The sequence below is a fragment of the Echiichthys vipera genome, assembly GCF_963691815.1.
Source record: "Echiichthys vipera genome assembly, chromosome: 5".
Lineage (NCBI taxonomy): Eukaryota > Metazoa > Chordata > Actinopteri > Perciformes > Trachinidae > Echiichthys > Echiichthys vipera.
In genome coordinates, this window is record NC_139830.1 from 15,178,361 (window position 1) to 15,202,435 (window position 24,075).

At 40.2% G+C, this 24,075-nt stretch overlaps 1 protein-coding gene across 2 annotated transcripts; it reads right to left on the bottom strand.

Moving 5' to 3' along the window:
• Positions 1 to 1,468: 1,468 nt before the first annotated feature.
• On the bottom strand, positions 1,469 to 20,620 carry cpda (carboxypeptidase D, a). 2 transcript variants are annotated; one of them, XM_083913676.1, is made up of 21 exons: positions 19,864 to 20,620; positions 18,142 to 18,389; positions 13,245 to 13,387; positions 12,995 to 13,164; positions 12,190 to 12,641; positions 11,870 to 12,061; positions 11,145 to 11,312; positions 10,732 to 10,841; positions 10,456 to 10,558; positions 9,982 to 10,124; positions 9,717 to 9,886; positions 9,288 to 9,590; positions 8,701 to 8,896; positions 8,487 to 8,622; positions 8,208 to 8,354; positions 7,992 to 8,084; positions 7,839 to 7,903; positions 7,472 to 7,603; positions 6,944 to 7,129; positions 4,846 to 4,948; positions 1,469 to 4,346 (listed from the first exon to the last, which is right to left on the bottom strand). In XM_083913676.1, the coding sequence occupies exons 1-21, from the start codon at positions 20,493 to 20,495 to the stop codon at positions 4,120 to 4,122; spliced, it is 4,119 nt and encodes a 1,372-aa protein (XP_083769802.1). In that variant the 5' UTR covers positions 20,496 to 20,620; the 3' UTR covers positions 1,469 to 4,119. The 2 variants fall into 2 exon arrangements, with proteins under 2 accessions (XP_083769802.1, XP_083769801.1); XM_083913675.1 differs by having other exon boundaries at positions 7,986 to 8,084.
• Between the last annotated feature and the right edge of the window lie 3,455 nt (positions 20,621 to 24,075).

The following is a 24,075-nucleotide window of genomic DNA, read 5'->3' on the forward strand; positions in this document are numbered from 1 at the left end:
TAAGATGTAATTATAAAATAGAAAAGCTTCGCATGAAACTTTCGGATTTTCACAAACAGTTACCTTTAAGCTGGTCCCTGATATATAAACATCACTTTCCCCCTCACAAATGTTACATTTGGAATAATTAAGATATATGTTTTAAACGCAAGTCATTATTTTTAGAGAATTGGGTTGATAATGGTATAATATTTGTATGTCAACTGTTTGACAAGGAGGGTCATTTATTTACATATAATGATTTTTTATCAGAGAATAACATTGCTGTGCTTCCTTCCTTGTCTTTGATGCAGTTCCTTCAGGTATTAAAATTCTACTTTCATCTGCAGTTAGAGATAATATCCAGCAGACCTCTCTCTTTTTTCAGTATAAAAACAAATAATAGATGTGTAAGGGAATTAATACAAAGATGCACAATTAGTAAAAGCTGCTTATATATTTCCCTGGAGTAATATTAGATACAGAATGGGAAAAAAACCTGGTTATTACCCAGGAAGTTTTTTTTTCTCAAATCAGTTGCAAGAGGTGTCCCTGAAATTATTGCCCAGATGTTATCCTGTAAATTCTGTTATTGTAAGATTTATGTTAAATGTTGATCCTCTCTGCTCCTTTTGTCACATCACAGATGAAACAACGTAACGTTTTTTTGGGGAATGCTCTTTTAGTCAAACACTGTGTTGTGAAACTTCCCTCTTTTTAAGCAGAAAGTTAGGTTTACGACTCAAACTCAAAGCTGATTTCATTTTTGAAAATATATTTCCTGTCAAAAAGTTTAATGTTAATACTATTTTCTTATTTTTAGCTAAATTCATATACACACACCACCACATTTTCAAACCAGAAAGCTAATTGTATTGTTTTGATTTCTTACTTTAACTACCTGGACACACTAAAGGACAGCACCAACTGCAAAGCTGTGAAATGAATTTGATCTGTAATGATTTATGTACCGATGTTTTGTTTTGATTATGATATATACACTTCCTCCAGCCATATTCTTATTGTTACTATTGTTGTATTGTTTGAGGATTAAACCGTAATCACTGTTGTAGGTCTATTTGTGTAAATAAAGTTTTAAAAAGTGTGTCGCCCTCAGCTGAGCCTCTCAGGCAACACACCACCCTGTGTGACAATGACACAGTATAAACAGCGCCACCTTGAGGCCAAGCGGGGTTCAACAACTACACTGATCTCTGTCTTTTGTTTGCGTCCTTTTTAAATTCTTGAAACATACATACAGGACATATCAAGTATGTATTTAAGCTGTCAAATTGTGATCTTTTTGCATTCATTTCGTGTGTTTTGTGCTGTTAAACCTCAGCAAATGTCAAAGAAGTTACCCAGCTTCATTATTAATATTGCATCATATAACCAGCAGTGAATGTAACAGAGCAGTTTTCCAAGACCACCCAGTTGGTCAAATAAACAATATCAACAGTTTGCTTGTGTATTTATACAAATAACAGGATATTAGCATTAAAAAATAATGAAATAACAAATATGGTTGAAATATGACAATATTAAGTTCTATTTATTCATTAACTTAATATTAAGTTGACAATATGTTAACTTTTGTTTTTCTTTTTGATTCTATGACTTCCCAGGGTGGCCTCTTTATTATCAGCTGCAAAAATACAATATCAGTGACTCATATCACACGACTGTGGTCCCCCTACACTGGTAAATGGACTGCACTTTTATAGCTCCTCTCAACCCTCACAAGACACTTTGCAATGCCTCTTTCACCAACATGTGCAGACTCAATACACACATACTCATCATGGCCATCAAGGGGTATCTGGGGTCCAGTGTCTTGCTCAAGGACACTTTGACACGTAGAAAGGAGGAGCCAGGGATTAAACCACCAACCTTGACATTAAATGACAGCCTGTTTGGCACTCTGAGCCACAGCACCCACAGCCACTAAAAAGAGAGCAAAGCAACATAAAAGCAAGAGAGATGTGAGAGGCTTGCGTCGTGTTTCATGAGTTTTGTGCATGTTAGCATGACATGATCACACAGAGGTTTTTATTAAATGTGTGTAGACTGATGGTTAACAAGGATTGCATGTATTTCCCCATTCACAATTTGCAAACATTATTTACAGCAGATTCCAGTTTATATAAAATCTTCACACCGACACTGTGTGACCCTGGCACGCACTGACCTTTCAAAATTCACACACGCATTCACAGGAACAGTTTAAGAAAGAAACATAATATACATCAGGTATAACTTTACCAATGACAGCTGCATTTATTTAGAGGAAAAGAAATCAAGGCAAATTTTAGTGAATAAGCGTGTATTCCTTCAAAATATGTGATGGACAAACGCATGGCCTTCCCAATTTAAGAGCCACATGATTTTAATGATCCAGTGCATCAATTTAAATTTAGTTAGGAATGATTTCACATGGATTTCTAATGCAAAGAAAACCACAAGTATGGGCAAGTTCTGTGCCATGTTGGAGATTTCAGGCCTAGATTACCAACGCAGAAGTCTCATTTCCTTCTAATAACTTTGCACTTGCATGTCTTCAATCTTAAACATAAGATAAATGGCAAATTACGGCATATCATTTCACACCAGGCTACATCGTTCTTTTAAGCCATTAAGGCCGTCCTCTGGTTTTCAGTGTATCTATCAAACTGGCTGAAAAGTATCTCCAACAGTGCATATTATATTAACATAGTAATTGTCAGTCCAATGGGTTATGATCTACACACCCTTTGTTTGACAGTAAGTTTGAAAAATAAGAATTTCTTTGCACTGGACCTTTAAACTTGAATGCAGTGTTCACTGACGTTAATTCGCAGGCAGCGATCATTAACGGACAGACATACCTAGTATGACTTTTGCACTCCAGAGTATTGTTTAGTGGGGGAATAAACACAAACACGTTCAAATGAAAACAGAATTGATATTCCTTATGGGACATGGTGAGAATGCACATCGATCAAAAACCGGGCACAGACTTTCCATGTACAGGCAGTTTGAATAAACCTACATCCTATAATTAAAACAAAAAGAGAAAAACAATACATTCGTTTTTTATAATTACATATTTAGAAATTTGTTGTTTTCTTTACCGATGATATGGGAAAATCCTTGCTTTCCATTTAGTGCAAGTGACCTCCGTGCATACGTAAGAGCACCCTGGCCTGCAGTCGGAGTTTCATTCAAGCATTTCATTGGTAACCAATTCTCCCTGATACTTTAAAGCTTTTGAGAAGCTCGTCCCCATGAGCATGATGATGATTCTGGCCACAACATTGATTCACTGGAAAAATACAAAATGACTGAACCCAGGCCTGCCGACCTAGAGTGACTTGTGCAGAATCAGTGCAACATTGGAATTCAGAAGTCCACTAATAAGAATTTCTTTTCCTACCACCTGAGTATAGGATGGATCAAACTATCTATTCATGAAGGTGCTGCTTTTTGTCACATACTACAGCCCGACCAGACTGGAAACCTTACAGAAGCCAAGGCACAGTGTTGGATTCAGTCTCCTAAAGGCTTGCACACGTCAATGTGGCAATGCTGTCTTGGATAATAAGAAACATATGATTTCTACCTTCTTAGCGCAAAGTGGTATTGAAAGAAATCCATGATATCAGTGTGAGATTAAGCACTTCTATCCAGAGTTCATTACACATCCACTAAACAAGAGTTTATTTGGATTTATCGGCTGGAACCCTTTGGCCAGGTGGGACGGGTCGTGGACTAAGAGAGCACTCTTGCGTGGCTCGGAAGAAGCTGTGGAACTCAAAATCTGCTATAAGGACGGATGAGGGCCACAGTTATTTCTCTCTCCCTCTATTACCACTTTTTTCCTTTTCTCCTGATCCTGTCAGGCAGAGATAGAGCACACCCTTCAGTCCAGACATCAGCAGGAGGCTTTTAAAGTAATAATTTAGTAGCACTAATAACTGAGTGACTGGGAGTGAGTCCTTAGAGCTTGTTGATATAACAGAACAAAAAGCGTCTTTATCACTCCTATATCTCAGTCATAAAAAGAGACAGAGATTCTGCCTGAAGTTCAACCTGTTCTTTGCTGGTTAAATTTAAGGGGGAGATCAAAATAAAATACTGAGCAAACAGCAAAATTGGTGTTTCTCAGATTTTGTTGGCATACAGCGTCTCCTCATCACTTTCACTCTCGTCCTGAAACTCATGTGCGAGCAGCGACTTCTTGGAGCCCATGGATGTGAGCCGGATTTCATCGTCATAATCATCTCGGTGCTGTCGCAAGCGGTGGAAGCCGTCCTTTTGACGATTAGACTTGGCTGCACACACGCACCAAATGATGCACGCCGTCACCACCAACGCTGTCATGGAGGCTGCTGCATGGAAGAAGAGCAATACAACTCAGCATGTCAGTTTTTGGCTGGGAGATTATTAAAGAGACCTTTAATTCCACACACCTAACAATTAAGTATAATCTGAATTCATAAAAGATAAGATGGTTCTTCCTAAGTATCAATGAAAAAGATCCCCTTAGAAGACAGCGCCTTCAGTGTCAACAAAGAACATTTCTCAGTGAAAACTATTGAAGTCTTTGTTAATACTTGTTAAAACACTGAGAAGTATTATTTTGTACTTTTGTATTTCAGAAAGGGAATACATTATTTGAGGGCATGTCCCTAACATACTAGATGGATGGATTTAAAGTTTAAAGTTGTTAGCAACATGGAATCAAAATATGAAACTTCAGGTTGGAAAACAGTTTTAGCACATAGTCGGCAAAATACAAAATCATATAGGCTTTATTTTTACGTGGAAAGGTCGCATAACACATACATCAACGCTGGTCATACAATTCCTTTTCATAGACATGCTTACCTGCACTGGCCACCACAAACTCTCTGGGGAGGCCAAAGATGCTGTTGTCCATGTCAAACTCAATGATAATGGAGCTAGCTGCTTCATAGGAAGACACCACCACCTGCAACACAGCAAAAAAAATCCTTCAATAAGCTTCTGAGCCTCTCCAAAACATGGTCAGGCTGGGACAACAGTTCAACAGCAACATTTTTAATCGGCAAATTAAATATCAGAATCTGACTTTTTTTTTTGGTCTGGGTATGATAGCATCTAACTCATAACTGCCTCACTAAACTTTACTTCTCTTAAACTTTTCACCACACTCACAATGCAACAACATAAAGACAGGATCAAGCTCTACCACATCATCTCATCCATTCTGGCTATTTCTCCAAATATAAGTGAAGACATTTAGCTGTCTTCCTACAGGAGTGTGGGTGATAATTACCCAATTAGCAAGCCTCATTTGCAGGTGTGACTGCTCAGTATAATCTGGTGCAGGTTGTCTTGTATGTCCAAAATGGGATTTCAGTGTTGGCTCATTAAAATCCTAAATTATACAACGGTCTTCTGAGAGATAAATGACAAGAATCTCGTAATTCACTTTTTGTAACTTGCTTGACTTTACTCTATAGCAAGTGTCTCTCATTTATTCAGTGTCATTATTTAAGTGCAGTTAAAAAATGGGGGAAGCTCACGAAACAAGGACTTCAAACCTGATTCAGTAATGTGACTGGAACACACACCCAAAGAGCTGTTGTCAAAGAGTAAGTGATCTTGATCTTTCTTTCTTTTTTTATTATCAATATGGTTTGATCATAGTTTTCTGTCAACATGAAGGAGAAGAACCTACAGAGGACCTGAATCCACTGAAACTAATGTCACTTTAATTCCCAGAGGAATGAAATGCGTCCCTATGGCCTAAGGCAGAGTATTCGATGCCCGAAGAAATATGGGGAGACTATTAAAGAGAGGAAATACATGTTGGCTCCAAGTTATGATTTGGACCTTGCGTGTGAGCAGAGTGAAGCAGGCCCCCAGAAAGCCCTGGATGACAGGTATATAAGGAATGCTTCCATTCTTCCAGATCTCAAACTGCCCCACAGCGACGGAGCCCTCACTACTGAAGAGAGGACCTCCAGTGGCGTGTCAACTAGCATGCCAGGACCTCTGATGATCCATGGCTTCACTGTACCAGAGTACCAGCAAACATATCATTCAGTGGTGGATCCCCTGCTCTTTAAACCTTGCGGGAAGATCGCAGCCTACAGTCTGGAGTTGGGCAGGAACATTAAAGAACATCTGTTTAAAGAGCTGGCCTACCCCACGCTTCAAATTTCAGAACAGCCAAATGGAAAGGTGGAGATGATAGAGAGATTTTGTGTGCTCCGCCCTACACCTTTCATAGATATAGCCATTAATGGGGGACCACAGTAACATCCTCCCACTGACTTTCTATGATTCATTTTTTATTTGTCTCTTGATCCTTTATTTGGGCCATTTTCCTTTTCCTGTAATGTATCAGCCGGATTCATTTTTCAAATGTTTATTGAAACAAAATCCACGTCGAATGTTTGACATTTGCAATAAAACTCCTCTCTATTAACAGTTTAAAAAAGACAAACTATGCAAGTCCAATGAAGCCAACGTCTGTGAATGCCGTGAATTTTAATTGTTCAGGTGTTGTATCTACATAGAGTCCAAAGAGCTCAGTATATCAAATTATATGTTTGTACTGTACGTGTGTATATGATCACCACCTGTTCAAAAGGCAACATGTGACTTCTGCTTATAAAAATATGAAACAGACATTATAAGCCTCTTCTTTTACCCAGCATTATCATCCCCATTAAATGCTCATGTCACATCTTCAAAATTGTCACGTATAATAATGTAAACTAAAGGCCAGTCCATGTTTGTTTTTTTTATCTGAGGTACTAAACATTTGAATTTTAAGCATTTTTCATTATTATAATAATATACACATTTTAAGTAACTATAACTGAACATATAACTTTGATTTACTTGTTAAGTGTTATCCCATCATGGCCATCTTCCTGAAAGCTAGTACATTCCTAGACAACAAAATACAGGGGTATGTAAAGGGATGTTGTACCTCTTGACGTTGTTGTTGGTAGCCGTCAGCAACAGCTTCAATGTTGTGGTTGCCAGGAGCCAGTAGAGCATGAAAGTAGCCTCCCTCTGAAGTAAAGACCCTCACTCCCCCATTCAATACAATGATCGCCCCAACAATAGGCTTTCCACTCTTGTCCCTCACCACGCCACGCACACCTTTATGGACCTGGGTGAGAAATGGAAGGCAAATTAAGGCTATTTGATAGTAGAATAGTTCAAAAAACTTAAATCCTTGATTTAAGGACTATATATATATATATATATATATATATATATATATATATATATATATATATATATATATATACATATATATATATATATATTATACTCATGTCTTTAAAATACTTGTTTTAAAGCTAAAACATGGACTAATTTCGTGTTTACATGCTGCTGTGTTGCTTTCTGAAAATGTTTCATTTAAAAGTCAGGTACAAAAGTTGTGCAAGTCATACAACTGTTAAAAATCTATTAAAAGTCTCAATGTTGTGCGGATCTGGCATCATACCTCCACCAGCATGCTTAAGAGAGGCTTCTTGTTCTCAGCCCAGAGTGTGGCCAGCTGCTCAACAGGAGGGAACAAACAGCAGCCGCTATACACTGTGATCTCTGGACAGTGGCCAAAGTCCATGCTAAAGTCCTGGGAGCACACGTACACACAAGATAACATATGACACAGTGGTGGGGAAGAAGCCAATTTCTGTCTTTGCTTTAACTTCTCATTTGATTTCATGGATATCTCCAAACTAATAATATATATAATATTCAGGATCGCGTTTAACAGGCTGTTCGGACAGAAATATTTTTGCAAAACACTCCAACTCCAATGAAAAATGAATTTTGCTTTTTTTATTTCAGATTACAGAGACACTTACCTTCATGCTCCCCATGTGACTTTGCCTCTCTGCTGCCCTCATAACTCCATCCGGGATGTTGCCCACTGAGTTACAAAAATGTATCATTAGGTTATTAATGACAATTCAATGCCAACAGGGATTAATAATAGTACTTAATTGACATACTCTGACCATTATTTGAACATCCAGTGTCCCCAAGGTGCATCTTAGGGTGGTTGTTGGCATAAACATTTGCTAAGTACTTCAATGTGCCCTCGTTTTCAACTGGAAAAAAAGGACATAAAATCACACAGCCAAACTTAGTTCTAGTAAGTAATATTTAACAGCAAAAAATGCTACAGTATGATGAATGTTTATAACTACATATGAAAAGCTTGTGAAAACTACCAGACTGAACGGGCTTGTCATAAGGGTAGGTCGCAACAAGGGAGCCTCCATCGAGGGCTACAGACAGAGTGTGGCTCTTGTCTAGAATCAAGTCCATCATGGCTCTTGTCTCTGGTTGGGCCTCCACCACACGCTGTGACGCATTGCCTGAAAAAAAAAGAAGTAAAACATATAGTGGAGAGGAAAAGTTAGAGCATGCTTAGCTTTTTATAGCAAGTGTATGTACAACGACATTTATTTGTTTAATTCACAACTGACACATAAATCCATATAACTGACCGAAGAAATCTGTGTCCAGATCCTTGCCATGAGCATTGGTCGAGCCCTGTGTGGAGGTGCACTGCTTCTCAACAGCCTGTTCTCGTCCATCGGGGTTGATCGAAGGCACGATGACAATCCGGGTCTCATTGATCAGCTAGGTTAGAGTTAATGCATGATCAACGAAGTCCAGGGTATCAATACACTATATATCCTGAGACTCTCCAAAACTCACCCTGGTGATTGCTGGGTTCTTGCCATAGTTGATGCACAGGAAGGCTGCAAACTCAAGCAGCAACTCTGTACCCACTGGGGCATTTCCATGGATGCCTGCTACAAAGCGGATCTTGGGTTCAGATGGTTCAGCTTCCCCGGGTTTGTTGGAGATTTCCAGAGCCCAAATGGTTCGAAACTCTACACTCTGGCCCAAACTGTACGGAGAAGAGAAGAAACAAGGACATATGTCAGTATTATAAGAAAATGAACTAAAGTGAAACACATAGCCGACCTGGTCAACATTGACTCTTGGCTTACAGAGGTGTCAAACTAGAGCTGGGAAAAATATGCTTTCCTCTCTAATTAATTACACTTGATAAGGTTATGTTAAGTTCTTAATTGAATGAGAAACAAGTCTATACAAAATAGGCATTTCCAATGTTACTTTTTCATATAGACTATTGATTTATTGAATTACAAGAAAACATGCTATATCATGATATATATTGTTGTTGAGATATTAAATGATCTATATCAGGATAGAAGATTTGCATTTAAACATTTAAGTATTCATAAAAAGCAAATGACGTTGGCTGGTTCAAATACCTGTGTAAAGATGTAATTTTGGGAAAGTTAAGTGTGAGGCCTCTCACGAAGCCGGACAACTCTTTGTAGCGTCTGTAGCGGAAGCTGTTCTCTGTGGCCGTGGTCCTGACCAACTCCTCCAAACCCTGGCCGAGAGAGAGGTCTTTGATTAAGCTCTGGAACTCTTTCTCAGATGGGTTCTGGGTGGGTTCGGGGCCCTTGGGAGACTGCCCCCCAGGGTCTGTGTGTACACGGGTCAGCCTGAAGTCCACCACCTCTACTCCATCCTTTGAGACTGTGGCATAGGTCCTCACAGGTTTATAACTGAGCACATAACAGAGAAAGTTAATAGCACTGGAAATAAGTGGACATACAAGCACAGAAATACAGTAGATAGAAACTTGATGGTAAATTGTCTGTTTGTTCTTTCTTCTGAAATCCAAATTTTACCCATGGGCAGAGGCAGTGATAGAGTAAGTCCCAGGAGTCAGCAGTCTCCAGAAGTCTCCAGTACGAGCTGTGGTGACGTTGTGGTCTATCTCCTCCACACTAATGGTGGCATTGGGAATTCCTGTGCCATCCCTAATGTCAGAGACGGTGCCTTTGACTCCAATGTGAACCTACAGGGACACATAATCACATATACGTGAGTAGATGCAAAACTGAGTAAAGTGAGGAGAACGCTCAGGGGACTGTTAAGATTTAAGTTTATTACCTGGTGTATAAACTGAAGCAAGGCTCTTTGGTTTTGTTCCCAGTATTTTGGCAGGTCCCTGGCCATAGGGTACTTTACACAGCCCAGCTCGATGGTCACCTCAAAACAGTTGGTGTTTAAGTAGTTCCAGTCCTGCATGCCACCTGGAGAAAAAAAGTGATCCTTTAAAATTCATCTCAAACTTTGACAAATACCACACACCATGGCGTTAATTAAATGTTGAGATGAACTGCACAAAGCCATAGAGATTTATTTTAAACATCCAACATGTAATTGTATCAGTACCATTAAATCCTATAACTACAGTAGCTAAATTTGTTTTTCACTGAATACACCTTTTGCAGACAAACTGACTAAATTTGCATTTTAACGCTATAAAACAGAAGTTGGCCAAAGAGTTGTGGAAAAAGCTTATTTTCTACATATAAAAATGATGTGGTGAGTAACAAAGGAGGATGAGAGATTTAGGCTTACCAGGAACATTGTACCAGTTGGCACCATTGGTGATGCCATCCTGAAAATATTCCTCACGGTACAGGTCCTCACAAGGGTGTCCATTGTGCATCAAAGGATTCTCCTACACACACAAGTTAGAACAGAGAGTACTATTGTGGTCAAGTTTTCAAACCTACACAAAGCCAGTGGATTATATCTGTCCTAACTCAAATTGTCTTTTCAATTACAACATGAAACCACAAGCAGACATTATCCCACACTGAAACGGATCCAACAGCAACAGTGTCCAATTACCTCTGAGTATGCTCTAGACACCTGTTGAAAGACCTTGTCATCAGGTGACTGGCTGTACCGAGATATCCCTTCTTTGTCATCATCATAGGGGTAGTTGACCACTAAGGAGCCTAAATTCCACCACAAAAGGTAGGACGAAAAAATATATATTAATTTGTGGTTCAATTAAACCTCACATAAATGTTTGACCCTTGATAATCTAGCCTAAAATCTAGATTTAAAGTGTGGATCTGAAGCCAATCACAGGAGTAATCCATAGCAGTTACTGAAGTTTACTTAAAAAAAAAATGTAATCATGTGCATGTTACTGTCTCTTAAAACACACACACATGTAAAAAGCAAAACATGTGAAAACATACACAATATTTTGAATTATAGATAGGAGTGATCATTATCAAGGGGTGAGACTGTACCTCCATGGAGGTTAGCTGACAGGGTGAAGGGGATGCTCTTCAGCCAGTTCATCACAGCTATAGTCTCTGGCTGCCTGGGCTCTTTGATGGTAAAAAACTGGTCTGGGAAGTTGCGGTTCAGGTCCAAATTGTTGCTGTTGTTGCGCCCTTTGTAGCCCTTTACATCACCTGCGAGGAGACAAATATTAGTGATGAGTGATCTCTATGTCTCTGTATGCACAAACTCAGCCCCACGCTTCCTTTACTTCCTGTAACATCATTATCAGCAGCTATCGGCAAAAAGATATTGGAAAAACATACTCCATACATACTTTAAACATATTCAAAGAAACAAGACAGTGCAACTAAAGCCGTTTCAACCAGCAGATAAGGTGAAGCCTGCAGTAAGGAGATAATATGTAACCATATACTATTTTGCTAAAGAACAGCTTATATAACACCAACTCAACTGCTTATTGTGGTAGCCCCTGGAAACCTCTAAACATTTAATGAACACAGAGCAAATTAAGTATCAGTCATGATTTCCCCTGCATGTGGTTAGGTCACTTTGTCACTATGCCCTGTTTCATTTTTTAACAGCGGTAAATTTAAGAATGTTAGTCAAGTGATCAAATTACTCCTCAAATCCTGTAACGTTACACCACGTCTGCTAACATATTTGCCATAATGTTACATCTCATACTGTGCACATAGTGTTTCTTTACTGCTGCCTGTGTATCACTTACCTTCAGTGGCTACCTCATAGCCGTCTGGGTTCATAGAAGGCATGATGTGAATGCGGGTATTGTTGACCAACTGGGTGACCTCAGGGTCAGTACCATAGTTAAGGCACAGGTACTCGATGAGGTTGAGCATTAACTCTCGGCCCACCACTTCATTACCGTGCATGTTGGCTACATACTTGAACTCTGGCTCACCTGACAAGCAAATTAAAAAAAAAAAAGGAGATCACATCACACATCACTCAGAACATTTTAAGGGCAAAGTCTTCATAACACGTAAAGAAAACTATCTCAACTCCTTAAATCATCAGTCTAAGACATACCATGCTCGTGGACAGTGGGGTTGTCCGAGATGACCATCACGTAGAGCTCGCGGTCTTCCACGGAGCGGCCGACTGAGTAAAGATGGACAATAGAGGGGAACTCGCTGTTGAACTTGCGTAAGAACAGCTCCATGTCTGCGTAGTTGTGATGACGAAATATCTGAGGCTGGATGAGCTGACGTACAGCTGGAAGTGAAGGAGGGCTGTTCTTGCTTCCATCAGAAAGAACCACCCGGGTCTGGGTGGAGTCAGAAGAGTTGGTGGTGCTGGCAGTGGTGGTGGTGGTGGTGGTAGTAGTGGAGGAGAGGTTTGGCTCGTTGGTGGATGGTATGGAGTATGTAGTCACAGTGATGCTACCTGAAGTCTCCTTGACCACAGGTGCCAAGGTAAAGTTAAGTTCTGTGGCTTTTCCCTCCACAACCTGGACACTGCGGACTGTCATTGGCATGTACCTGTGTTCAGACCAAAAAACATATGCTTGACACAAAAAACAAATCTGTGTAGTTTTCTTTTCATCTCTACCAGGAAGTCATTCACCACTGAAGCTGCGAAACACCCTTTTCTTCAGGAACAAAAAAAGTTACTCTGTAAGAGGAAGTAAGTTATGTTGAGCATTCCTTTAGTGCAGTATGTGTGGGTAAATGTAACTGGGTCAAGGAGACGGAGCTCGCTGGGCTGTAATCGGTCACTGCTCTTACATTTCAAACCTGACAATAATTTGGCATCTTTAAGTGTTGTCCTTAAATACATAACCTGTGTATTAGGAAAACCTGCTATGCAAAGGAATTTCAATGGCATTTCTCACCCTGGGGCCACAGCTGTGAAGTCGTATGTTCCTGGGAGTAGAAGGCGGTAGTAGTCCCCGTATCTTCCTGTGGTCAGGTTGTGGCGAATGTTTGCCACCACAATGTTGACATTGGTGAGGGCAGTGCCATTTATGGCTTCTTTCACATAGCCATGGACACCTATATGGACCTTGAAGACAGCGCTATTGTTAATACAAAGAATGCATACATGATGCATCATCACTCATTCTGTTTAGTTATAAGCTCTACCTTTTCTATGTAGGCTATTAGGGATTCCCTGTTCAGGTCCCATTCCTTAAGGAGCTCAGAAGCAGGAGGATACTTGCAGCAGCTCAGCTCCATGGTGATTTCCAAACAGTTTCCATGGAGGTAGTTGTAGTCCTGCATCCCTCCTAGATAACATGGCAGAAATGTAATTAGTACATCATGCAAGAAATGGCCAAACACATTCAATTACACATTATACAAAAGAGAAGGATGTGTGCAAATCCAGGAAACTGATGTGTACATGCAGCTCTTAAACATGCTCTGCTTCCATAAATTTGACCCTCACTGGTGCCAGGCCAATTCATTAACTGAGAAAGACACCCTGTCTGGAAAGGCTTGAGCCCTCTTTGTCTCTTTAATGCCACAGTTTAAAGAGAGTGTTTAATATGGCAACAAGCCATGACATCTGCAGTAAGGCAAACAGAAAGACGCACCACTATGTTCAGGCTGACCATCCCCCTGGAGCGACAGCAGGCGGCCAGAGGCTTCCTGGCTGGAGGGTTGCCATGACTGCCTGCTGAGTGGCTTCAGGAACCCAGTGAAACGGCCACCTTTTGCTACTGTGCAAATGGTCTAAATAAGAGGACGTACACATCACCAAACAAACACTAACTAATTACTTTAGCAAGGCAACCAGCTTTCCACTCCTCTTAGTGAGGAGTTACATATGCATTACCCCAGAACCCCTTTTCGTGGTTGCAAATAGAACTTTCGACCCTCATTCTGAAGGGAAATTACATGGGAGTTCAAGGGACAGCCAACGAGAAATAGAGCTGCAAGCCGCAAACAGCTGATTATGAGCCAGCACCTGCGGATTTTGACATATTTAGTACCAAACATATTTAGGTTGTGCACATGGGAAGTGTACGCAGATGAAAGGAGCCTTGATATCTGGGACAGCCCTACATCTACCATACGACAACAGAAAACAATGACCTTTAACTATCTATGATGTAGAGCAAAGGGGTGTCCACATAAATCTATTTACAATGTTTTAACAGAAGAGGTACACTAAACACCTAATATTCACAACCCAAAGACTTAAAGATACTCTAACACCACAGTTCTAGATGCTCTTTTCCGTGCTTTGTGCAACCTATTCTATTAAATTCCTTTCTATTGTACGGCACTAAGCAACCTTTGCCAGAGACATCATTTGATCTGCTTGCCTGATGATGAAATCCTCCTGAATGTCATATTGCTAACTGGAGGAAATGCAGGAAACAAAATAACAATGCGTCCCTTTTAAGCTGAGGAGAAACGCTGCCGGCTGTTATGTGGTACATGCCTTGGCTCTAAGAGCAGGAGTACCAAAATATACACCACAAACACAAGTTCCTACGAGTCATCCCCGGTCAAGCAGCAGCTGTTCAGCAGTCTGAAACTTGGCGAGGGCTGCCAGGGCATTCACTGGGAACTGTAAAGGGTCACATTAGAAGTGAAAAAACTCTTTAAAGCTCATTTGACACGTTTCAGACATGTTTCTCGGATGTCTGTTTCACGTTGGTTTGAGAGAAAAACTACATTTTTAATAAATACAGGAGGGGCATTCCCATCAATACTAAACTGGTGGGTACAAGGTAAACATGGCAGGACAATAGGGACCATGCCTTCTGAGCTTATTTTGAATGTGGTGGTGTGTAGAGGTGTGTCAGGGGGTAAATCCTAAGAGGTTTTACCCCCTGTGGTGGCCGCAGAGATAGCAGGGTGCTATGCCAACCAAACCAAACTTCAGTCTTATAAAAATATCACCTACTAATGATGAGCAAATAACGCTAGATCTACATTCAGCTGTGGAAATGTGTCGAAATCCAAATGTGGCTGCACCAACTTAAAAAGCCCTTTTCTCTCTGGTCACGAGATGTTAGGCATTTTCATCTGCTACATTATAAGTACTGTTGTTCAAACTGAATCTAGTGTCATTTACTTAAAGTAAGCACCTCCTATTTGCTAACAGAGAATAACAAACACACAGATAGACTGTGGCAGACCCAACCTTAGATATCCTGTCTATGTACCGGATCCAGTGACACACCCTAAAATCTTCAGGAAACCACTCGCCAGACAATGGAGTCAAAGTCGGAGCTGGTGACTGAAGTTCCTGTGCAGGGCACGCACAGGGATGTTTATAACGTAAGATGACTTTAAGGCTTTGGTGATACAATGTAATTAAATACTTTAAGAAAAACGTTAAATGATAATCCAGGAAAGTGAAAAATATTTTTACTGTGATTGATATAACTGTCTGCTGTTTACAGTGAAAATAAAAAGCTTGACGGGTTCAGAGGTGTGAACATCCTCAGCTATAGAGCTGTATTTCCATACAGTAAAATGACATTCTAGACCTTGTTCCCTTTCATGTCTAAAAGCAGTGACGTGTAACTTTCAACACATACTGGATTACAACGACCTACAGCTTTCAACAAATGACCTATAAACATTTTAAACATTTCGGAATTGATGAAACAAAAACACAACAAAGTGGACCGTGTGTGAGTCAAAAAGCTTAAAACTGACAATATACATTTTTCAACAACACCAGGGTGCCCTAGTTATGCGCTGAGGGTTACATGAACCCAGCTCAAAAGTAAAGGATGGCCACACTGTGTCTAAAGATTACGAGTCAAGATAACATGTTATGCTGAATATTACCAGCCCCTACTGCCACACAAAAACTCTCCTGTCCCTGACTCCTGGTCCTGGCTCTTTGCCTGGGCCACTCATTATGTCACACAATGTCCTGACCGTTTCCATCATCTGACATTAGCCCCGTTTTAGCCCTGACATTTTGTCCACCGAGACACGTCACACAGACACAAACACTGTCTATTCAACAGTTTTACACTGTTTTCTATCTTTCACCATCTTGATATACGGACAGTTGCTGCTGCTACGAGCTTTAATAACTGGCTTCTATTACAGCTTGAATCTGCCTGAATACCTGCTGTTTAAGTGGAGAAACAGCAACAACAAAACCAGCATTCTGTAATCACTGTGCTTTTCATTTCTGAATAAAGGCCAATATTTACACAGGCAAGTCTTAGCAAACTTTTGCGATAGTGTAAAAACTTGCGCTCAAGGCTTGGTAATGATTTGCAGCCTCTGATCTTGAAAGTAAACATACAGTGTGACATGTAATGACTTAATATGTCACCTAAAGTGACAAATAATAGTTTTTAAGGAATCCTGAAGAGTCAGTTTAACACTTTAACCTGTCTACATTTCAGACATTTGCTTACAACCTGTAGATTTCTCCCAGACAGTTGGTCCGAACAATCATCATCGTACTGCCACTTCATAACCACAAACTTAAGAATCACACTCAAGAATACTTAAAAGATCTTAAAGACTCCTAAACTGACTTACTGTTCTGATGGATCAATCAAGTTGGAGTACCTGGTTCCACTAAATTAACCAGGAAATATACAGTTCTGGAGAGCTACAATTTAATCAGGTCAATTCATCTGACCAAGGCGAATGCATGCTAATCTAAGGGAATTAAACAATTGGAAGAGACAATACCCTCACCTGAGCTTAATTTTACTACAACAAAGCACACCTCAATAGGGAAAGCAATGTGGTAACCTGAAGCTGCGATCGCTAACATGACCATCTGTCATGTTAGCCCCGGAGAAACCATCAAAACAAGAGTAGTAGTATGTTCATGATCCAGTTTCTGCCCGAATGATACAGAGTAGAGACTTTTTCTTAACCTCAAAGCACTGCAGAAGAAGGAGGGGAAAAGACACCTAAAACAGGACAGGGATACATATATATTAGATAAGTCACAAACAAACTGTGCTGTCATGGTAAACCTGTGTGGGGCTCTAACAGATTCAGTAATTACAGGCTTTGGCAGAAAAACATGATGAGTAGAGCACTCTGAGCTTATGTGCTTACAGTTTTCATCAACTTGACACCTGGCAAACCCAATACCAGGCCACACTATTCAGTGCTTCAAAGACTCAAGTATGAGACTAAAATCATTTTTGGGTCATTAAGAAATTACCAATGTTGTATTATGAAGAACCAGTCAATTCTATTTATTTTTCCTTTAAAATGTCTATAACAAGCTTCACAATGCAGCTACTGTATACAGTATAACTTGCAGCAGGACTCACGGTAAAGAATGACCTTTGCTTTATGTTGCCTTTTAACTGAGCTTATTAAATGAGTAAATAAAGCTACAGGAAACTGTCTAAAAGCAGCTTTGGAAAGCAAGTTCTTCAGGTTGCTCTGGACTGTTACTTATGCTACTGCGCTCACAAAAGATTGATTTGTTTACTTGTTGTCTGCAGTGGGAGAAAACCTTGAGTGAGAACAGCTCTGCTACGCCAAGTGTAAAGGAAGATGTAATCATTTGTTCCTGAGTCACAGCTTCCTGAAACAGGTTTTCATATCACTTGTGCAAACCCACATAATGTATGCTGCAAACTGTCCAACAACAACGATAAGATACATGGATGGGGAGATAACAAGCAATAACATCGGTTAGACTGTCACGAAAAATGTTTTTAACAAGAGTTTTACTGCTGCCAACAACAAATATAAAACAATAGGTCTACGGGCCATCTCCATGGCAACAAAGTACCTAGGTGTTTCACTTCAGAGTGTCAGTGTCAGAGTGACATTTTTTAGCCTCTATAAGAAAGGGTGGGATGGTCCATTGAAGTCGATAGGATAGTATGTCACCCCCACCACTGAACTCAGTTTTAAAAACGGTCTCTGGCTGGATATTCTCACCTTCCAGACAGAATATCAACGCCACGTGGGTCATCTCAAATAAAACTGGCCAATGTTTTCCGATTTCTGATCACCACGGGAACAAATAATTTTGTGGTGCCTCACAAGATTAAACTAGAAAGGTGGATCATCTTACCAGGCACGTCATACCACTGCGCCCCATTGGTGATGCCATCTTTAAAGGTTTCATCAAGGGCATCGGGACATCTGGGCTCACCCGTCTTCATCACAGGGTGGTTCTGGGAATACACCAGGGCCAAGTAGCGGACCAGGCCGTCCTCCTGTGACTGGCTGTAGTGGCCCTGCCGCTGGTGGGAGGCTGAGTCATCAAAAGGGTAACTGGCAACCACAGTGCCCCCATGCAAGTTCCCGGACAGCACAAATCTGAGGAGACAATGGCACATATTAGAAGGATAGGTCCATCTGAGAGCAATACTCTCATGCACATATGTAGCTTTTCTTCATAACAAGGAAATAATTCTGCTGTGTGAAATACCCTAGAGGAAAATTCCGTTTCTGCATAGCAGCCTGGAAGCCGGCATGGCCACTTTTACTCAGTGATTATTCATGAACAAGCAGTGTTTAAGTCTATTCTTCGAAGTAAATCTTAGTTGCACCATGACTAAGGCCAGCAGTTCTTGCTGACTTTATTTTAAGTCATACACATTACTCACTGATAAAGAAGGAAATTAAGGAAAGGAGAACTGAGTTATTCATTGACAAAAATGTTTGTCTCTCTTCAAATTAGTGCTACACCTAAGGATTACTTTCATTATTGATAAATCTGCATATATTCTTTTGGCCATTTATGGGTTTATTGGATAGCTGATAGTATAGTGACAGACAGTAAACAAGGGAACCATGGACATTGTGTTTGTATGTCATGTGCTCCAAATATTAGTAGTGTAGAGACCAAAGGTACTCAGTTTACTAAAAAAGCAAGAAACAAGGAAATTACTTTCAAGAAGCTGAAACCACTTTTGCATTTGTGCTTAAAAAGTGATTCAAACAGTTATTTGATTATGAAAAGAGTTGCAGATGAATTTATCTTGATTTATCAACAAATCTATCTTGAGCTTAACTCCCAAGTGCCAGGTGTACCTCAGTCGTACTTTTTGTGAGTCACACCTGCTACCCCCTGAGGTTATAATAAAAGGAGACAAAGAGTTGCTCATTGACAGGAACGTTTGTCACTCCTTAAATCCTCCACTGTGAAATACACATTGACCAAAAAGTGTCTAGAGATCAATAAGGTTTACTTAAGTCATTCCAGCCTGTGCTCTGGACCAGGGCTCTTTAACGTTTTGTTTAGGCCAAGGACCCCATAGCTTTAAGAGAGACGAAGCAGGGACTCCCTACTGCATATATTGCATTAAATTGAGTTGCATATTAAATTTGGCCTTACGGATAGGGTGGCCTAAAGTCTATACACACATCTCTTTATGGTGCATACAATACTGAGATATTACAAGGGTCGTTATAAACATATTCATATATTTATACATCATATGTTAATGTTAAACATACATTTGGAAGCCACATTGAATCCTTCAGCTCAATTGTATTTGTGTATGACTACCTTATCATTTTTTTTCCCACAAATGTATATTTGATAATAATACGTTGCATTTATGTTAATGTATGTTTTCAGACATATTAAACAAAACAAAAAAAACTTTGGAAAGAACAATTTAGCCGACCCCCTGCAGTATATCTGAGGAGCCCTGTTGAAGATCTCTGCCCTGTGCAACAAGACCTCAAACAATTGGACTCTGGGTTATTGTGTGTGTGTGTGTGTGTGTGTGTGTGTGTGTGTGTGTGTGTGTGTGTGTACAGTGTGTTTAAGAGAGTGACTCACTTGTTCTCCTGTATCCATCTGATCACGGCCATGACCTCGGGGATGTTCGCTGCATTGACACGCGTCCCATCGAACTGGTCAGGGAAGCTTCTGTTCAGGTCTGCATTTCGGGCATTGTTTCGCCCCCCGTTCTCGCCACTGCAGTCGCCCTCTTTGGACTTCTCAAAGCCGTCGGGGTTCATGCTGGGCATGATGTAAATATCCGTGGTGTTCACCAGCTCAGTTACGCGCGGTTCCTCTCCATATCTAGTCAGCAGGTACTCCACAAGGTACACCAACACCTGCCTGGACACGGTTTCGTCGCCGTGCATGTTCCCCACGTATTTAAATTTGGGTTTCCCCGGTGTGTCCCTGCTGGGGTCTTCTGTGATCCGCATCACCCAGAGCTCCCTGCCCTCCACAGACTGACCTATGCTCGACAGGTTAGCTATGTGAGGGTACTCCCGAGCTAAGGACTGTAAACGCGCGGTCATGGTAACATAATTGTAGTATTTGTCGTAAGTTTCGACCGTTTTTTCCTCCGTAGAACGCGTGACGGCGTCGCCAAGGGAGACAACAAGAAAGGGGAGAAAGGCGAAAAGTGCCAGCCGGAGTTTCGGCGTCGTCGAGAGATGCTCCCAAGTGTGCGCCATGTTGACGTTTCTTCTATTTCTACACCATTCGGAGTTTAAAAATGAAAGAACAAAACACCAGGTCCGGGGGAGTTTGGCTCCCCAGCGACAGACGTATCTTTGCTGTCAGAGTCAGTCTGGCCTGCCTGTTTCCACCTACTTCCGCTCATCTCACAGGGGGCGGATCTCCACAGTGACGGAAACATTTAAGGTGGACTGGATTTGTTATGGCTTTTTTTGCTATTCCGTTTTTGCCACACAGACACATAGTGGCGCCCCCCTCGTGGCACAATTGTTCAAAAACGTGTGCTAAAGTGCCCTCTAGGAGCCAAAACATGTTCTAAAGTGCCTTCTAGGAACCGAAACGTGTCCTAAAGCGCTCTCTAGGAGCCAAAACATGTGCTAAAGTGCCCTCTAGGAGCCAAAACATATTCTAAAGTGCCTTCTAGGAACCGAAACGTGTCCTAAAGCGCTCTCTAGGAGCCAAAACATGTTCTAAAGTGCCTTCTAGGAACCGAAACTTGTACTAAAGTGCTCTCTAGGAGCCAAAACATGTGCTCAGGCGCCCTCTAGGAGCCGAAACGTGTGCTAAAGTGTCCTCTAGGAGCCAAAACGTGTGCTAAAGTGTCCTATGGGAGCCAAAACGTGTGCTAAAGTGTCCTCTATGAGCCAAAACATGTGCTAAAGTGTCCTGTAGCCAAAACTTGTGCTAAAGTGTCCTCTAGGAGCCAAAACGTGTGCTAAAGTGTCCTCTTGGGAGCCAAAACATGTGCTTAAGTGTTCTGTAGCCAAAACATGTGCTAAAGTGTCCACTAGGTGCCAAAACATGTACTAAAGTGTCCTCTAGGAGCCAAAATGTATGCTAAAGTGTTCTTTAGGAGCCAAAATGTGTGCTAAAGCATTCTCTGGGAGCCAAAACGTGTGCTAAAGTGTCCTCTAGGTGCCAAAACACGTACTAAAGTGTCCTCTAGCCAAAACATGTGCTTAAGAGTCCTCAAAAAGTCTGTGCAAGTCCCTGCAGACGCAGTAAGATTTTTATATTGCTTCCACCCACTTTGCTGTTTGTAAATTTGGTTGATCAATAAAAAAACAAATAAAAGTAAAGTGAACTTTACATATTTTTGCCCAAGTTCTACCTTAACAGCCCCTAAAATGCACCAAGGTAATCAACTTGATTACCCAGGAAAACCATCTGAGCCTGTTTGTCCAGTTAAACTGTATAATCCACCGCAACATTTAGGTTGTGAGTCTTAATCCGGTTGTTAATCCTTCATAATTTGTTTGTTTGTTTGTTTGTTTTCTGTGTTATAAGAGACATGAGAACCATTTTATTTCAGAAGAATTGTATGACACTATTATTGAAACTTTTGCTTAAGTTGAACCTTTTGCATGCTTATGCATCCTGTCGTTCACTCCTCTCATGCATTCTTTCTTTTACTGTCATTTTCTGGGGCTGTCAATCATGTCACCAGGGGGTTTTCAGGTCACATCTGTCCAATAGCACAGTGAGACACCTACATACTTTTTAAATGTTATTCTCTCTCTCCCTTAGTACATTCATGCTGCTGTTATCCGCACCTTTCATCCGTCAATTTCGCCCCTCCACCTCCCTATCACCGCCAGTCTTCACAGCTCCATCAGTCTACTCAGAATCATCAGCCACCACCACAGTGTCTTGACTCCATGTAGGTATTTGTCTTGCTGCTACTCGGGGTGGACGTCCCCTGATTACAAATCTCCCTGTCGAGTCTAAGCACCAAAGATTTTCTGCCAATATTTAATTCTCACATATCATCTTGTCTCTTCTGTTTGGAATAGTTCCACACCATTCTGACTTTATGTCATAAAGCCAATGTGTGAGTGACCAATAACTTCTAGCATGTCTATTCATTTATGTGTGTGTGTGTTTGTTTCTTCGTCTTTATTTATTGTCATTTATTTATTTGAACACATCCTATTTAGGCATACTTTTTAAAATCTTCATTCTTTCCCTATCACACATCTGTTGATTGATGATTTGCTCTACAAAATGTTCTCAGTAGACTTGAACTTGTACGATGCCAAATTCTTTTGGACTGTATGCTAATATAGGAATTTAACCTATGTGTAAAGGAACACGCTGGGCTTGGGGCTGTTTATTGTTGGGAAATACAGTATATTACTGATTACAAGTAGCCTAATCTTGTACTACTGTGGGTATCAGAGTTGTTTTATGACTGAAAACTCACGTTTCTTGTTTTATTTAGTCTTTTCCTTTGACTACAGACAGTTTTCTGTTGTACCATTAACTGCGAAAAATGTAGCAAAAGGTCTGTAACTCTTTATCTCATGGCATCAGAGATTTTTGGTTTAATTTAAAGATTATTGACAAGGGATCTAAGTGAAAATGCATTTCTCTGCATGTTTTAAAAAACATCAGTGCTGTTGTGTATGTAGTGGTGTAGTGGAGGGTAAACGCAGTATGCGTATACGGAGTATACCTCTTACACTGGCAGTTTACAGTATACCCACTTATCGTCCAAAAAGACATTGGAATATATAGAGTATATCATTTTTTTTTATCAAAATAATTGTCAATAGTTGTGCTGGACATATTATTTTTGCATGACAATGATAAAAAAATGTAAGTTTACCCACTCCCTTCATGGTCACATACTCACCTACCTAGCAGATCCCCCACCTCGTGAACACCACTGCACCACTGTATGTATGCAAGAAAATGGAGTATTATCTGGAATTCATTGCTCTTCCCTGGTTCCCTGAATGTCAACACTGAATTTTGCTTCTGAATTTGGCATATTGTTTTTTTTTTACTTAAAATTTTTTAACTTTAAATTTTTTAATGTTGAATGTTTAAGCCTTGAAATTATGAACACTGAAAAATAAAGAGTTAAATTCAGAGTCAATGCAGTCAGATACATATTTTCAATTATTAAATATTCAGTGCTAGAAATTCAATAGCTTTCTAATTTCAAGTTAAGTTAAGTTAAGTTTAGTTAAGTTAAGTTAAGTTAAGTTAAGTTAAGTTAAGTTAAGTTAAGTTAAGTTAAGTTCCATAGTAGGTATGCTATTAACTGTTATCAGCAACCTTAAGCCTATCTTTTACTGTGTGTACAGATAGGGCAACCACAATACAGCTAACTTGGTTGTGTTGTTGATTTAAGTGTTTATCTTCCGTTAAAACTATCAGAGCATGGTTTTCTCATGAACTCACTGTTGCACCTGATTTCCAATCAATAATAGTAGCACTTACTACATGCTGTTGATTTTTATGTTTGAATTATTTTCACATCACAAACTCAGAACTTCCTCAAATGTATATTCACCAGGCAACACAAGAATTATTGTAGTTTACACTGCTCAGCTTTGGTACAACCTTTTTCTTTTTTCGTCTTGTGTGCCCGTATGTTGTGAATGGAGAAGCCATAGTGTGAATGTTCTGTAAATCTAAAACTTTCCAAAAGCAAACAATGAAAATAAATCACATCTGAGCACCATGGATGTTAGCAGCAGACTCTTGTATTTCTGTTTATTTGTTGTTGTCCATTCCTTCTTTATTGATCACTGGTAGCACCATCTTTACCCACGAATATGAGGAGCA